Below are 16,363 nucleotides of genomic sequence, written 5' to 3'. Positions count from 1 at the left end.
ACTGAATGTCTCACTGAAGCTTAGTTTCCTGGAACTTTAGAAGTCCTACGCTAAAAGATTTTTAGCCAACTTTCATAGTTTCCCACTTTGGAAAGAGATTTAGTATTCTCTGTAAGCTATTCAAATATTCTTCAAATATATATTTTTTTTTAAAAAAAGTACATCTGGAAACATATCCTGATGGTTTATACTGCACTATGGAAAAGGAACCTTAAATACCTGTAAAAACTTTGCTTTCTGTAGGACATAAGGTGAAGGCTGTATCTGAATCTGCTGCATATAAGAGTGGGCTAATTACTTAATGTTAAGCCAGCATATAAAAAATTTGGATATAAGACAACTGATGTGTAGTAGATGCTATTTTCACCCTTCTAATCACTGTAGTCTAATCCTTACCTTTATCTAGCTAAAGAGGCTAAATCTGATTAAGTACTCTCTGTGTTCATTGTGAAGAACTCTTCACCACTCCGAAGTACCCTTCACTGAGCAAACAATAGAAGAGATGGTAGCAAGAGAAATAAATTGTCAAATGTACTGGTCTTTGCAATTGTCTGCTGGTAGCATTGCAAATTCCTGCAGAAAGCTGTTATTCTCCAGATGTTTCAAACAGCTGCCACTAAAATGGACAGGGAACTAGGGTAGCTCTAAAGTCTAGGAGCAAGGCTTGGAGTGCTATTCTTAGAATATCTAGGAAATATCTAAGAATCCTCTGCTCCTCCTATTCCCTTTGCAAGTAAAATGTTGGTTAGGGGTTTTTTTTTCAGGTATCGAGATCTCAAAGATATTTTGTTTCCTTTTAAGAAGCTTAATATTTCCACTAGAAGTATTTTGACAATTGTCTTCCATTAGAACTGTAAAAGTTAACTCAGTGGAAACCAATTGAGAAATCAAGGTTTGCTGTCACACATCAATGATTTAACAGTTTGAGATAAATTAAAGTGAACTTTGGCAAATCTTGTTGACTTTTTGAGCATGGGATGCTTTGGAATTGTTCTCTATACTAACAAGTTCAGAACTGTATTGCATTAATGACCTTACAGTTTTGAATCTAGTTTTAGTTATACATTAGAAATCATATACGTTACGTTATAAATCATGGAAGTGTTCAGGCTGGAAGGATCTTTGGGAGGCCGTCTAATCCAGCCTCCTGTTCAGAGCAGGGTCAACACTGGATTCAGGCTAGTCCAGTGGCCTAGAAAACCTCTAAGGTGTTGTATACTGGTCTTATTTTTCTTTTAGTAACTATTTTGGCTTGAAGCTTTATTATGTTGTAGCTGATCAGTTACTGGATAAATCCAAGAAATGAGGCAGAACATAATAATACGCATGTTTCTAGGAGCTGAGCACCTATCTCATATAATGAAATAGACACTTGACTTGAATATAGGAAATTTGAAAGGAAGAAAAGCCAATCCTAGTGGACAGTTAATTATTAACAGGGAGCAGGCCAGTTTGATATCAGTGTGACTAATGTGTCAGTTGATGCTCTGTGCATGCTTGGAAATGTTGAGTACTAGTCAAATTGATACGACTTCAGCTGTTGCTCAGATTCTAATACTGCTTAGTGGGAAGCATCCCACATGGCATCACTGGAAGAAACACTTAAAAAAGGACTGGTTGGTTTGTTTTTCCGAGTAAATACGCTGTTAAAATGTGCAAGTATGCAACATTTTTAATTCCTGTCTTTATTTGCTGGGGTATTTTCTTTCCAGACCTACTCAGGCCTGTTCTGCGTGGTAATCAATCCTTACAAGAACCTGCCCATATACTCAGAAGAAATAGTGGAGATGTACAAAGGCAAAAAGAGACATGAGATGCCCCCTCATATCTATGCCATCACAGACACAGCCTACAGGAGTATGATGCAAGGTGAGTGCTGAGTGAGATAATGACTCTTGTTGAAATCACAAATCAAGGTTGCAGTCAAAACACTGTAGAACAACAATTCACTTCTATCAAAAGGCGTTGTTGTCCCCTCTGTCCTTGCTTACAGACACCTCACACCTACTTGGTACCAGCATTTGTGTTCAGGTGAATAGCTTTCTTCTGCTCTAGTGGATTGAAGAACCTTACAAAGAGTCTGGCAGGGGGTAAACTTGACATAAAGAACAGACTGCTGTGAATGTGCTGTGTTCAGAGAAGCAGGCAAGGAGAACCGAGGTAGTGAACTTTCCCTCTCAGTGATGAGCCTGTGGAATGATAGCTGTAGTGGGCGAGTATATGTATTGGTTGACAGAGGCTTTTAACAAAAGTATTTTAAATCCGGCCTTAACAGTCTGGTTGGGTGAAACAAGATTAGTCTAACACGCATTTCGAAGTGTGGTGGTCATTTTTGTAGAATAAAAGAAAGCAAGCAGATTGACCTTCCCCCCTTGCCCCGTATATACAAATGAGAAGGAAGGAACCATATATAATACCTGCTGCTTGTTTGTTACTTGAGGACTTTTAAATCTGGAGATCTGAATGTCCTGTGCGTATCCCCCATTCTGAGAGGAGGTCTTTAACAGATTTAGTGCTTGTGTTTGGGATGCTTGCAGAGTGTTCAGGTATGGAGGTATTTTGTGCTTTTCTTCCTGTTTGTAGCTGGGTTACATGAAGAAGCATGTTTTGTAAGGTTTAAAGGATATAATGGACAGTTTGATTTGGCATGGCTTGTATGAACTTGATTACTCCTTTATTTTTTGATTAGCAATGATTAAGGTGTTTGTCTCTCCTAGGTCTTGTCATTGGCCTCGCTTTTTTTGAACAAAGGCCAGATAAAATAAAATCATGCTTTGCAATTCTAATTACACCCAGTTTTAGAGTGCCCTCACTACCACTTGCAGCTCGAGGCATAGGAGGACTATAACAATATTACTGCCCAGAGTGAAAAGGGAGCAAGAAAAACTCCTTCCACTTACTTTTCATTGGTGGCTTTAAAAAATTTTTATGTGTGAAGAGTGCTGAAAAAGTTTGCTGAAGTGTGATGTCATGCAGAGCACATGGAAGAGCTAACGTGATGGATCGATGAAGCTGTATTTGTAAAAGCCTTGAGTAGTGAGGAGTGATCAGTACAGACATGCTGCAGTGGACTGGTGGTAGGGTACCTATGGCAATTTGTTGAAGATGTGACAGCTCTTGAAGAAATACAGCTATACTACTACTGATGTGTTACTGAAAGGAATGCTGTATCCAGAGGAAAAAAAGTCTGTGAACCTGGACCTATACAGGACTTCACTTCCCTCAGACAAAGGTTGGACCTGCTGTGAAAGACAAGGACAGATGCACCACCTATAGTATATGTGGCAGCATGGTTGTCCATAAACCTCTTATCACTGTTTTGCTTCCTTCATTATTTTCTTCTCTTCCTTGCCCACTCCTTGTCAGCTCAGCTACCAACATACATTTTTCTTAAACAAGCTATTGACTTAACCCTACCGGACTTACTGTTCTGCAGAAAGAAATCTTTTCTATGTAGAATCAGAATGTTTCTTTGGCGTTTTTGTAAGGGGACTGAAAAAGTCCTTTTCCCTCTCTAGGCAAGTTAAACCATTTGGAACTGCAAGTGCATGCATCTTGTTGTCCTTTGCCCCTGCCAGATATAGCCGTATGTGGCAGTAGATGGCTAGACAGCTGCAGTTCTACAACAAGGGACAGGTAACCTTCCCTGGTCTGATGGTGGTTCAGAGCTAGTGGTTAATCTACATAAATATTCTCTTTCCTTTTGAAAAGAGAAGGTGTCTCAGTCTGACCACTGCTTGAGTGATGTCTAAAACTCAGAAGCCCCAGACTTGAATTGCTTTAGTGTACAAAGCTGAAGAACGGCAGCCTTGCCTCTGTTTACCTAGCATGGGAAAGTTGCTGTGAGCTCTGCTAGAGTGTTTACCTTTCCCAGAACAATTCTAGCTATGCAATATTCTCAGCAATATTGACAGTCTAGAGTTTTATCCCAGCTCTTTGCTTGGTTTGAGATACCTTGTTGCTGACTTTTCGGAATACTTGTTGGATGTGAGTATCATTCCCAGTTAACTTTTGAACTAGCCTGCTTTGACCTGTTAACTAGGTTTGGAAAAAAATTGTGTGTGTTGCTTCATATGTGTGTATGTGTGCTAGCAAGAGCCCTAGAGATTGTTTTAGGGTTATTTGCTGCCTTATTTCCTTATTGCAAAGGGTAACAGTAGCATTCCAATGTCTGCTGTGGGACTGAAGGAGAGTAGGCTGTTGCAGTCAATGTCTCTGGTCCTGGCTAGTCTCTGGGGTGATGGAGAGCAACATTCCTATTCCAGTTTCTCAGTTTTGCTTAGCGGTGGGGGAGGCTTGGTGCAGCAGCCAGTGGTATGGCAGGAATCTGTACAGAGAATAGAAGATGAAAAGGTCCGGTGCTCCACATGAGCCGGAGGCATTTAGGATTAGGCTGCCTTCCCTAGGTTACTTTCAGAGTGCTGAAGACCGGAATCCTTCATGATCTGGAGAAGGACAGCCAGCTGTTGACTCTGACTTCTGTCAGCATGGGGTATAATTATCTCTTAAGCTGACAGAGTGGAAAAGCCTTGCGTGTTAATTGATTTGGACTCTTGAATTTTATTTTTTTTTTGGTCAATTTATGGCATTCTAATAAGCAGACTATTCAAAGGGATGTTAATCAGGAAAAGAATTGGGAAGGGAAAGGAAGATGAAAGCTTTATTCCAACTTCTGCTAATCCAGAAACTATTTAACTCTTCAGGCATCTATTCTGATGCACTATGGGTGAGCTTGGTCCTCTTTTTGTGTCTACCCTTGTTACTCCATTCACAAAAGTGTCATACGGCATTTATATATTCCAAGAGGTTAAATTGTTTTTTGTTAAATTTCACCAGAAATATTTCCTTGAAGCAATAACATGGGAACATGTTCAAAGTGAATTTGTTTTCTTTTTTCCTTCTTTCTCTGACCTAAGACATTAAGACTCAAAAATGAGATGAAAACATTATTTTGCTGCATGGTACTTGGAGAGACTTCGTGTGCTTCAAGAACAGAAGCGAAAAAAGTGACACATTTCCAGAGAAAACAACTATTTGTTTTAATGCTTCTGTACCCTGGGTAACCTGGATGCCAGAAGCTTCAGGTCTGACTGCCTTCAGAAAAATTATTTTTCTGGTGCTGATTGAAGCACAGTGCCTGCAAGTGGAGTGGTGTCTTGAGCAAACAAATCATTATTCTAATGCAGGAGATGTACACTGAAGGGGAACATTCTTTACCTCAATTCATAGTCTTCAGCGGATCTCTTCAGGAAAACATATTTTAAAGCTGTCAAACACCTGCTTGTCTCTTTTGGAACACAGGGGAATTTTCTATGTGAAATACTTATTCATAGAAGCTAGAAATTTCATTGGTATCCAGAGCATGATGGCTGTTTTAATGCCAGTGTCTGAAACCTCTGTAATATGTTAGATCAGTATGGTTACCCAGGTCTGCAAAGCACAACTTGCTCAACTAAGGGATAGGTAGCACAGGGAATAGACAGCGCATTGCTAATGAATGTACTCCCCGACTCCTTTCTCATCTAGTTTCTACACATATTAGTGTAGGGCTCCTAATGGTTCACTGAACAAAACTCTTAAAATCATTGTGCAGTGATTAAACCCTCCTTGACCTTGATGGATTAGTCTGCAAACCTTGCTGGTATTCACTTGGGAGTTAGGTAGTCTCTGGGTTTGCTGCTTAAAAGAAAAAATTCTGAAGCGTAGTAGCTTTGTGATCTGTGGGTTTTTTATTGGTCTTGTTACAGTAAGGGAGGAAACAGTGTTAGCTATTTTAAGGCAGATCACTTGCTGTTGTAGATCTTCATGTGCACCTCAGGCCTAGTTGTCATTTTCACAAGAAAGAGTCTTCTAGATCCGCTTCTATAGAACAAGACCTTGAAGTTTTTGATTTGTAATTCTTAGACATTTACTTGTTTCTTAGGCTTCCAAGCTAGTAGAACCTTTCTGGTTTAACTTCCATGATCTCAGGTGTTCTTTCTCAGCTTGCTGCTTAGCATTGGTCTGCTATGCCATGCTGTATATTGTGCTGTCCCAAAGTGCATCTTTATTTCCTATAGAGTATTCTGTGTGTGCTTACCAATTCAGGGAAACTTGATTGACAGAGCTGTTCAGATTAGAGGCACAGATGTCTTTTTTTCAAGTTGTACATAAAGGTCGTTCTGTTTCCATGAAACCCAAAAGAATATACCTGTGGTTTCAGTAGTTAGTTTCCAAGATTTGTTCAAACTTCTGATGCAAAGGGCAGCATTAAGTTTGGATACAAATTATGGAGAATGTTCATTTTGATGGTGTTTGTATACAAATGAAAAGAAAATAGGTTCGTAGTTTTGGATCTTCTTAAGAAATTTTTTACATGCTTTGAATTACTTGAGACTTCTAAGTGCAGCTCTCAAAATCTGTGTCTCAGAATGTGGTTTTCAACAGAACAAGGAGCTAAAAGAGTCCCTTGCCCACTTGTTTTTTAGTAGTTACCACACCCTTTTTGCTTCATTCCTGCAAACCAGAGCAGGAGCTCTCTGGCAGTCCCTTATGTAATGCTTCAGCCCTTGCTGTCAGTTTCCATGCAGTTCACTGTTTCAGTACCGTGAGCTTCCTGAGCTTTTGCAGGCTGTATACCAGTTTTTCTTTCCTGTTAGAGCTTCATAAACATTTGTGTAACCTAAAATTAGAGTCTAACATGTTTTCCTGTTTTGTTATCTCCAGATTCAGTTAAGGAATGCTAGAGGTTATGGGCTTTAGTCCAGAAATGGCTTGGGGAAGTAAATATTTGCATTTGACCCAGTAGGATATATTTCATTTTTTGAAATGAAACTTTTCTCCTCATGGCTGTCCTCAAGCTTTAGATAATGTGAAATTGAATCTTGACACTGCAGTGTTCCTGCCAGCTCATGTGATACTTTTTTTCCCTCTCTCCTGTTTTACATCTTGACATTCTGTTGTTGAGAGCTGTCTTGGATATGCTGTTTGTCCTTCATTTGACTTTTTTTCTTTCTTGCCTTTTTTTTAACTTGATGATAATGATAGAGAAATTTCAAAATGCTAATAACCTATAATGCATTCCTTAAATGGCAATGCAAAACCAGGCTCTCAGCTCTGTTCTGGTGTTCCCCCGGAGTGTTTTTGATCCTGGTTAAACAGGATGTAGGTTGAAATAGTGCAGTGAACATATTTGATTAGATTTTATGGCAGTGGGGTTGTTCTGAGTAGTACAGTCACATGCCTGGGGCACCTCCTGTAATAGAACTCTGGGGGAAGGACATTGACCTCAGCATAATCTTGCAACCAGAAAGAGACGTTTGAGGAGGGACTGAGAAACTGAAACTGCTGCATGGTTGAAGCACTTGCATGCATTTAAGACTAATGCTTGCTTTAGGTCAACTCCAACTTGGTCAGCTAAGTTGGGCTACAGGCATTCACCACGGTGCTAGGGGAGCAGTGTAGCAATGGAAACCTAGAGGCCCAGGCTCCTCAGTTCTGCCAGACGCTCGGTGGTTAGGAGGTGGGTGGTACCATCTAGCTATGGTTAAGATTTTAGCCTTAATGAGTCAGCTATAGGCAGTGGACTGCAAGCCAAGCCTTTCAGCTACACTTCCTCTTAGCTAGAGGGATGATGTCACCATTGTGTGAATGCTATATTACTTCTCCTTTTATGGAGATGAACAGGCTTGAAACTGGAGTCACTCATGCAGAGGAAGTGGGTGATAAAGGCCTGCTAGGATGTTCTGTAACTGAGATCTGGAGCTTAAATTGCACATTCTCTTCTAGCCTCCCAACCTTTTTTCTTCTTCTGTCCCAAAACATCTAAAAACAAAATTTAGGAGTTTGGAGGTCTGTTAATTTATCAATTATGCCAATATATTCGACCACAGCAGTTCAGCATTCATTCAGATTGGTTGTTTTGCAGTAGAGTATTTGCCTGAGGACTTTTTATGTACAAGATGTCTCTCTTGTGAAAACAAATTTTGGTTTAATTGAGTTTTTAATGTATGCTGAAGGTCCTGGGAGCAGTCTAAAATGCAGTCTTTTATTTTTGGACTAAAGAAAGTCAAGAATGAGTTAGATATTATGGGGGGTTTATATAGCAAAATTAATTGTATATAGCAAAATTAAAATTAATACTGATCTTGAGATATTATATATATATATATAAATAAAAATATGTACACTGCTGTGTAGCTTAAATATAAAGGATGTTTTACTTCCTGAATTTCTGGGTACTTGAGGCTGCTTCTTCTTACAGTCTCTTGAATGCTATGGTGATGAGAGCTAAAGAAGTACCTAGATAAAAAGCTTCCCTTGCCAGCTGGTCTGAAATACAGAACTGTTGCTATAATTAACTAATGAGTTGTTATTCTGGATTGGTTTTAATAAGTGTCTCTGTTTAGGATTGAAAAGCAGATGCGGATTTCTTTTAATCAGGCGTTTCTTGATTGTGTTATTATAAGCAACTGAGTTTATGGTACCCAGCACATTCTCTTTTGCTGAGTATGTTGCTTGCACAACTGACAAAGGAGTAAAGGCAAGTGCTGACTGAAATTGTGCAGTACGCCCATGTTGAATGATTCTTTAAAAAAAAAATAAAGGGGGTGTGTGTGGAGTTGGCCTCTTGTCTGGGCAACTGAATTCTGATTTGTGATGGCACAAATCAGTATTGTATGGCGAATGAATATTGGCATTTAAAGCAATTATTAATTGGAAGTGTATCTAAGAGTTATGCTTTTGTATGTGTTAGCTCATTGGCCCTTTGGTCGGCTCCAGTTTCCTGTTGCTCAACACATTATTTGAGTTGTCTGCCTGTATACAATTAGAAGAATTCCAGCTATCCCAATGACTGCTGCATTGCAGTCCTGGGAAAGAATTTCCCCCGGATTGCAAACAGGAATGTTGCCTTTTATGGCAGTGTCTGTATGCTGCCAGTGACTTGCCTGCACTCGCAGGTACGTTCCTGCTGGTTTAAAGCAGAGGTGACTAACGCAGCTGTAGCAGGCCACCAGGAAAGTATGTTGGGGGAGGAAAATGTAGTGCCGGGAGGATTTTGAACACTGTCTGCTACTTTTCCTGCCTGAGCACCTTTCAACACCTTGCTTTGTGTTAAGGTGTGGAAAAAATCCTGTGCTTGCTTGTTTGGGACTTTCTCAGGTCACTCCAGGGTGCTGTTGCTACCTTGCCTCAGGGGAATGTGGCTCAAAAAGAGCTTCTCAACTAAATATGACAAAATCTGTCAAACAAAAAATGTTCGGTGCCAAAGAGCTTCTTAGTATTACCTGATGCTGATTGTCTCTTTCTGTTGGGCAGTTGGTTTATCTGTCTGCTTACTGATATCTTTTTGCTGGAATAAGGATCTTCTCCTGAAGGAGAGGGAATGGGAAGGCATCTGCTGTTCAAGTACTTGGGGCTCCATTGCCTGTCTGAGGACTCCAGCTCATAATTCTAAGACCAGAGCTGGCTATCAGGAATAAGGAACACCTTTCTTAGTTGTTTGTTTTTTTTTTTTTAATTATTTTTTCTTTCTCTTGAATTGGCTTCTTAGAAGAGTCTCTGTAGTACCTTGAGTGTGTGTATAACCTTTTCTAGGACAAGTGGACTGCTTGTTTATAGTCAAGTTTTCAAAAGTCAGGTGTTCTTCAGAGACACGATTTTGTCCTTTCATATAGCTGCTTTGTGATAGAGAATTACACCCAGGTGTTGCGCTACCAAAGAATACATTTCCTTAGGCAATCCATAAAGGAGTAACTAGTTATTCCCCTGATCCACCCTCAAAGTGCCCAGTCATGCAGAGGGCTGGCATGCCCTGCTGAGCCCTTGACCCACTGGGAACCTTGAATGGGTGGGGCCTTCGGAGCTGGCTAACATCTACTCAGCCTGTCCCTCAGCAAAAAAGATGCGTATCTTTAAAGGCAATGATTAAAATTCAGCATTTGGAGAAAAATGAATATGCAGTGCTAGGCTGCAGTATCTAGTTTTGAATACACAAGAATTTGCTGGATCAAAACCATTTGAGTGGTGATTTTCTTCTGCTTGCTTTCTTCCAGTCTCAGGGCTGATCAGCTCTTTCTGAGAACAGTATTAACAGGAATAAAGCAGATTGTCCTCTAATTTTTTTGTGGTCGTCTGCATACAGTCAGTTTCCAGTAAAGAAGCTTAAGAGCAGGAGTTGCCTGTCTGTAACTTGTGAACCTAATATTTTCATCACTGGCTTCAGAATAATTTAAGAAAAGATAGAATCTCAACTTTGATAGGTTTACCTGCTTTCCTTATTCCATGTGTCCAAAGGCTAGATAAACTCAGGTTATAAAGAGAGTAGTCTATAGGAGATTTTTCTTGATGAGTATGGCAATCATGACGGACTGAAATGCTAAATTCACTTGCAGCAGCAGTGTCTAAGGGTATAGAAAGTGTTTTCAGGTACTTGACCTCTATCTGACTACAAAGCCTACCCTAATTACAGTGCATTCTCTTTATCTTGCACAAAACAACTTGAATAGTGACTCAGTTATATCATCTAAGTACTCTTTGAAGGGGAGAATACTGAGTGCACTTTGTTTCTCTAAGCTACTGGAGAAAGGAATAAACCAGTAGCTAAAATATGGAGACAGTCACATCCATAAACATACTGATGAAAGTTATTGCTGAAATAATTAGAGTAATTCCGTGAATTCTGTACTCTTGTGGATGTTTGAGGCTTGCTTTTTCACTCTTTGGAGATTAGACTTCATCCCAACACAAAATTTGTGCTATGCAAAAAAAGGAAAAAATGACAATAACTGGATGAAATCTTAGCTGCTGTGTTTCTGAGGTTCTCAGATTGGATGATCTGACAGTCTTCTGGTCTTGATCTTAAGCAAAAAAACCCTGTTAAAATCAAGCAAAACCAAAAAAACCTCACGGCCAAATGGATAACTTAGAAATTTTGAGTTTGGTGGCACAGTCTGTTCTGTGAGTTGCCCCAGTAGCTCATGTGACTGCCTCTGAATGACTTGCAGTGCCCAAGTCTGTTCCATGTCTGAACAGGTCTCACTGCCCCTGTGATGACTACAAGTTGTTCTGGTGTAGGCACAGGCACTCTTCAGTTTGCCCCGTGCTCCCAGGTGGTTCCTGGTAGTGTAGGGGAGGAGCGGGATGCAGACTGGGGGAGGAGGAGGGAAGGGGGCACAGGGTAGAGGAGTGGATGGAAAGTGAAACCAAGACAGCAGCAGGGGAGTGTTCACACAGAAGTGGTGGAGGAGCAGTGGGATGAAGCCATGGTGGAAGGACTAGTCAGGACTGTGTATGAGGAAGTGGAATCGCAGGTGAAAGCTGAAAGGAGGTTAAAGATGGAGAAGATAGTGGTGGATTAGCTGGGTGAATAAGTTCTGTAACTGGAAAGATATTATCACCTACAGCTGGGACTTGAACACAGGAATTAGTACGTCTACTGGTATGTCAACATGAAGAAGAAAAGGTTTCTGCTGTTACCAGCTGCTGTGTTAATGCAGTTGGGGATGGTGCCACAAACAGACCAACTGTATAGGGCTTGGGCTGCTGCTCAGTGTTGTAGTTTTCAAGGCCATTGTGTACAAAGTAAATAACAAAAAATTCTCACTGAGCTGCCAGTGTTTGTTTTGGGGGTGAAAGCCTCCGTTTGATGTGAAGTTTTGGCACTTCAAGATTTGTAATGGTTTCTGTTCCACTTCCCCCCTCCCCCTTCCATTTCCACTGCTCTGCTGATAACTTTTGTAAGTATGGGCCTGATATAACAGGGCGGGGGGGGGGCTGAAGAACAAGTAGATGTACATCAAACTGTAACTCAGTGGTAAAGAAACAGTCGGTGGGAGATGTGTGGAAAAATTGTAAAGCAAACAATGTTCTTTCTGGATGTAGGAAACTAAACTGCTATGGTGCCAGTATACTTTATCATATGGTGGGAGGTTGGGATCTCTTGTCAGAGAAGGGGTTATCTGGCCATATTTCTGAAGGTACTTGTCAGAGATTACTAGTTCCTGGTTTTGTCTTTGGTGTTGATTTCATTCTGTCACAGTTTAATTCCAGAATCTTAGTCTGACTGCTTTTTTAAATTTTATTCTAGATCGAGAGGATCAGTCCATCCTTTGCACGTGAGTGTTTACAGTCATCAGCTTGTCTGGATGTCAGAGTCTGTGTTTTTAAATTCTTGGTTGGATGACTCTTATTTGTAGGTGCTGGGAGTAGGCTCAGTAAATCAGGTAATAATGGAGAGTCAAGGAAGGTCCCACTACATTTCTTTCAATATATATTTAATCCTTTCTGCAGAATAATTTTTCTAAGAAGTGGATGAAGAAAGGGAGGTTTTGAAACAGTCCCTGTACTCAAACTCCTAAAGAAATACAGCTTTGTCAATGGAAAAGGCTTGGAAAAGTCCTTCAGATTTGATGCAGCTGTTTCAGTGTTTCAGTACATTCATACTGATAAGGCCAACAGAGTAACAGATACCCTTGAATCAGCAGTTTCTCTTCTAGACACACCAAAATTGGTTGGCCCTCAGTTCTGCTTAAGGAATTGGTATGTTTCTTCTTACGCAGGAAGTTTCCTTTTGAAGGATTCACTTTGTTACCTTTCACCCCTACCTGTACAGCAGCCTCCGAGTTATTCCTCAGCCATTTGGCAGGCTTTGTATCCAAGTACTAGAAAGCATAGTTTTTTATTGCCTTCCCTCCTATGTGCATGCATATGGAACCTGCATGTGGTGGCAAACGGCCGGAGGGCTAGCCTGCAGTCCAGCTACACTGCTACCAGCTTGCCAGTACAACTTGTTTTTTCTTGGGTTTAAGGGAGGTGCCGCAATGGCCAGAGTGCAGTTAAGGAGCTCTGTAGCCCTTTTGGGGTTAGATATATGAGTATGGCCCCCTACTTCTTGTTTGTGAATGAATTGCAGATTTTCTTTACAGAGGTGAATCGGGAGCTGGTAAAACAGAGAACACCAAGAAGGTCATTCAGTATCTGGCTCACGTTGCTTCTTCACACAAGTCCAAAAAAGACCAGGTAAGACCTAGGTTTAATGATGCTTTATTGCTGTGCTGACTTTGGACAATAAATATATATTAGCTGATGTTGGTAAAAGCTGTATTGCTCAATAAAAGCCTAGATACTAACATCTATCAGGGATCTGAGGAGGACAGTGAACTATGAAACAAGTTTGTCAAAAATTGCAAGCCAGGGAACACTGTTCTAAGCCATAACTCCTTTGAATTCAGTGAAGTTACAGTGGTGATAAACTCATCCACAACCTGTTGGGTTCATGGGCAAGTGCATAGGCAAGGGACACTACAAATGAAGGATCACCCATGCTGAACTTTTCATGGATGTATTGCTTATAACCAGTCCAGGCAGTTTACAACTGATCCTTCTGTGGAGGAGCTGTCTCCTTTCTTCTGTACTTTTATAGATTAGGCCTAGCTATTATATATACTGTCTCAAACCTGGAGAATGGAGTGATAGGCTAGTGGACATCAGCTGAAAGCTTTGAAATTGTAGGAAAAAATTAAAGGGTGGAAAACAGCCAAGTGTTAGCAGCACATGAAAGAAGGGTGGTGGTGATGGTGGGAGGACTTCAAAGATGTCTCACTTATATTTTTTTCCCCCTCCCTCTCCCCCGATGGACTATTGCCGAATTCGTCAGTTGTATCCTCGTAGGTGAGCTGCACGTTTACTGCACGTTCTGCACCAGGAATGCATTTTCTGTCCCATTGTGTGATTTTTTTTTTTTTGAGCAGCTTTTCACTCCACACCAATGTCACTTTCTGCAGCTAAAACAAATCCATAGACAATTCACAATTATTTTTTTTTGTGTGGTGCACAGTAATCTTTTTGTGAGGATGTTCAGTTGGAGACTAATATCAAGAATACTTGTGTTCTGTGCTCAATACTAGTTTGCATTTAAGATTTTTCTTGCAGAATTTTCCAAGACATACCAGTTCAGAAGTATTCCTCCAGGGCAATAGGACTGGACCAGGCTTTCCTAGAACTATAAGCATGTAGTGTGTGGTGTTCCTAGTAAGACAAATGTAGTTAGGTGTTAAAGCCAGCTTTGTGTTCGTTGCAGTGAGTTGTGGCTGCATGTTGTGAAGAAGGTTGAGGGGAAGGCTGCCCTGCAGACAGGGTGTTCTGGGGCTGAGCTTGTTAGCCAGAGCTGAACATGTTGGAAATGTTCACTGGTGAGCTGTGTAATGCAAGCCAGATGCCAAGTGTGTCCACTGTATCACAACAGAAGGATTTTCCCATAGTAGCTTAACGTGTAGACATCTTATGTGTATAGAGTATACAAATAAGAAGGCATTTCTGCACACAGGCATACTGTGTGTGTGCGCACACAGAGTAATAAGTAACTTCTGGAATCCAACAAAAAAACCCCAACCTTGTATGTGCCAAAGTTTCAGACGTATGAAGACTTTTTCCATGGTCTGTCAGTAGCTTTATTTAGAAACATTCTCCTTTTTTTCTTTTTTTTTTTTCTTTTTTTTTTGGTGTGTGTGGAAAATAAAACCATGGAGTTAAGTATTCTTCCCCTGTTTATCCTTGAGCAAAATTTGAACCACTAAAGCAGGACAGGCAGTCTTCTTAGGAGAATAAACCAATTCTAAATTGGACTGGTTGGTGATTTGCCCAAGTTCTGTATTTATTGCCCCCCAAGTTTTGATTCTTCTGAGAAGTTCTGCAGCTCACATTCTGCTCTGATTTTGTAACTAGACAGTAGCACCAGCCTTACCAGAGAGGATTTAGAACTGGAGTCTTTGAATGTAATTGGTAATGAGTGCTCTATGCAACAATTCCTTATAAACCTTGAACTCGCAACCAGATTATAAGTGTTTATGAAGATGAATGCATTAAATTTTTTTAAAATCTCAGGTATGCTGATCATGGCAGATTTTCTTCTTTAGGTAGAATATGATAGTGTCAAACCTTTATGCTGCAAGACTCTGCATAGAACTTAATCAATGATAATATAGAAAGTAGTGGTGCTTTATCTACCATGAAGGTTTCTTGACTGTCACCTATTAGAGTTTTGGATGTAAGCCCCCGTTTTCCCAAGTATCAGAGCAAAATCAGATTTATAAAGCATATTCTTCAACTCCAGCTCTTTTGTTTTGGAGACAATGGCACCTTCCACTGATCCTAGTGCATTAGTATATTCAGCTAAATAGCTTCTAGCTGCATGGTGTGACTGCTGAGCACATTAAAGCTGCTTTTGGGGTCTACTGAATCTAATCATATAAACTTCATTTGATGAAACTTTGTTTATGGAAGTTGAGATTGATGTTTTCCCTTGTTTAGTCCCTTCTCCTCTACTGATTCAAGTCATGTAACAGTTTTTTTTCAAGATGAAAAATTTGCAGCTAATCAGAAATTAATGGGTAATAGTTGCTAATGCTTAAACATTTGTGATGAAGGTTATGTTACTGACGATGTTTCTCCCTTCTCCATCCAACCCACTGTTGCTGGGATTCAGTTATCGAAGAATCTCTCACATAACTGCAGAGAATGCAAAAGTAAATCTCTAAAGTGTAAAAAAACCAAAACAACAAGCCCCACCAAAACAAACAAAACCACCAAACAGCCTCCCCCATCTTTTAGTTTTTTAAATTGCATGCTGTGAAAGCTAGCTGTGATTTCTAGGTGCCTTTCTCCATACTTCCTGAAGAATAAATGGCTGGCAGAAGTTCTACATTGTGTAGAAATCATTCCAAAAAGCATATGAGATGCAAAAAAATGCAGCATACAAGGTAGATATCAAGGATTTTTGTTGCTTTAAATTGGTGTAACTTCAGAGGACTATAAAGAGAGTGTACTGAATTGCACTGTCTAACCACAGGCTAACAGATCCAGTGTCTGCTGCTTCTGTTTTGACGAGGAATATTGTACATACTTCAAATGCATGCCAAGTATTAAACAAATTTGTTTCAGGTCAAGGAATGGCAATTACAGGTGTCAGAAAATTGGCAGCGTCTTGATGATAGGAACCTTAGAATTTCTAGAAAGCTTGTGATGAACAGCTCTGTGTTGTACTGGTTTTGCTTTGCAGAATTACCCATTGTATAATAATAATGAAGTATCTTCCTTCAATGAAAGTTGATCAAAATTTAAGGTAAAAATAAACCAAACAGCGCCACGCAAAAAAAGTCTTTACAATTTTGAAGATAATGGGATGGTCTTTTTTTTAAAAAAAGACAGCGAACAGTGAGGAGTGAATACATTGCAGTAATCGCAGCCACTTAATCTTACGTGCCATTGCCACGGCATTCTGAGAACTTGATCTTCCCACTGTATTATGGTGCTAAGGCAAGTCATGAAGGCTAGCCGACTTGACCAGCTCTTAAGCATTTTCTTTTCCTCACAGCTTTATACTGCT

The 16,363-nt window shown here is 40.2% G+C and overlaps 1 protein-coding gene across 3 annotated transcripts in view; it reads left to right on the top strand.

Moving 5' to 3' along the window:
- MYH9 (myosin heavy chain 9) overlaps positions 1–16,363 on the top strand; it is a 74,490-nt gene that overhangs the window by 20,361 nt on the left and 37,766 nt on the right. For all 3 annotated transcript variants that reach the window (XM_040594291.1, XM_040594293.1, XM_040594292.1), the window contains exons 3-5: positions 1,713–1,869; positions 12,068–12,095; positions 12,906–12,999. In XM_040594291.1, coding sequence (XP_040450225.1) covers positions 1,713–1,869; positions 12,068–12,095; positions 12,906–12,999 — 279 coding nt within the window. The remainder of the gene's footprint in view (positions 1–1,712; positions 1,870–12,067; positions 12,096–12,905; positions 13,000–16,363) is intronic.

The sequence above is a fragment of the Falco naumanni genome, chromosome 5 (assembly GCF_017639655.2).
Source record: "Falco naumanni isolate bFalNau1 chromosome 5, bFalNau1.pat, whole genome shotgun sequence".
NCBI classification, from domain to species: domain Eukaryota; kingdom Metazoa; phylum Chordata; class Aves; order Falconiformes; family Falconidae; genus Falco; species Falco naumanni.
Note: the sequence above shows the minus strand (reverse complement) of the source record. Positions and strands in the feature narration are given on the sequence as shown.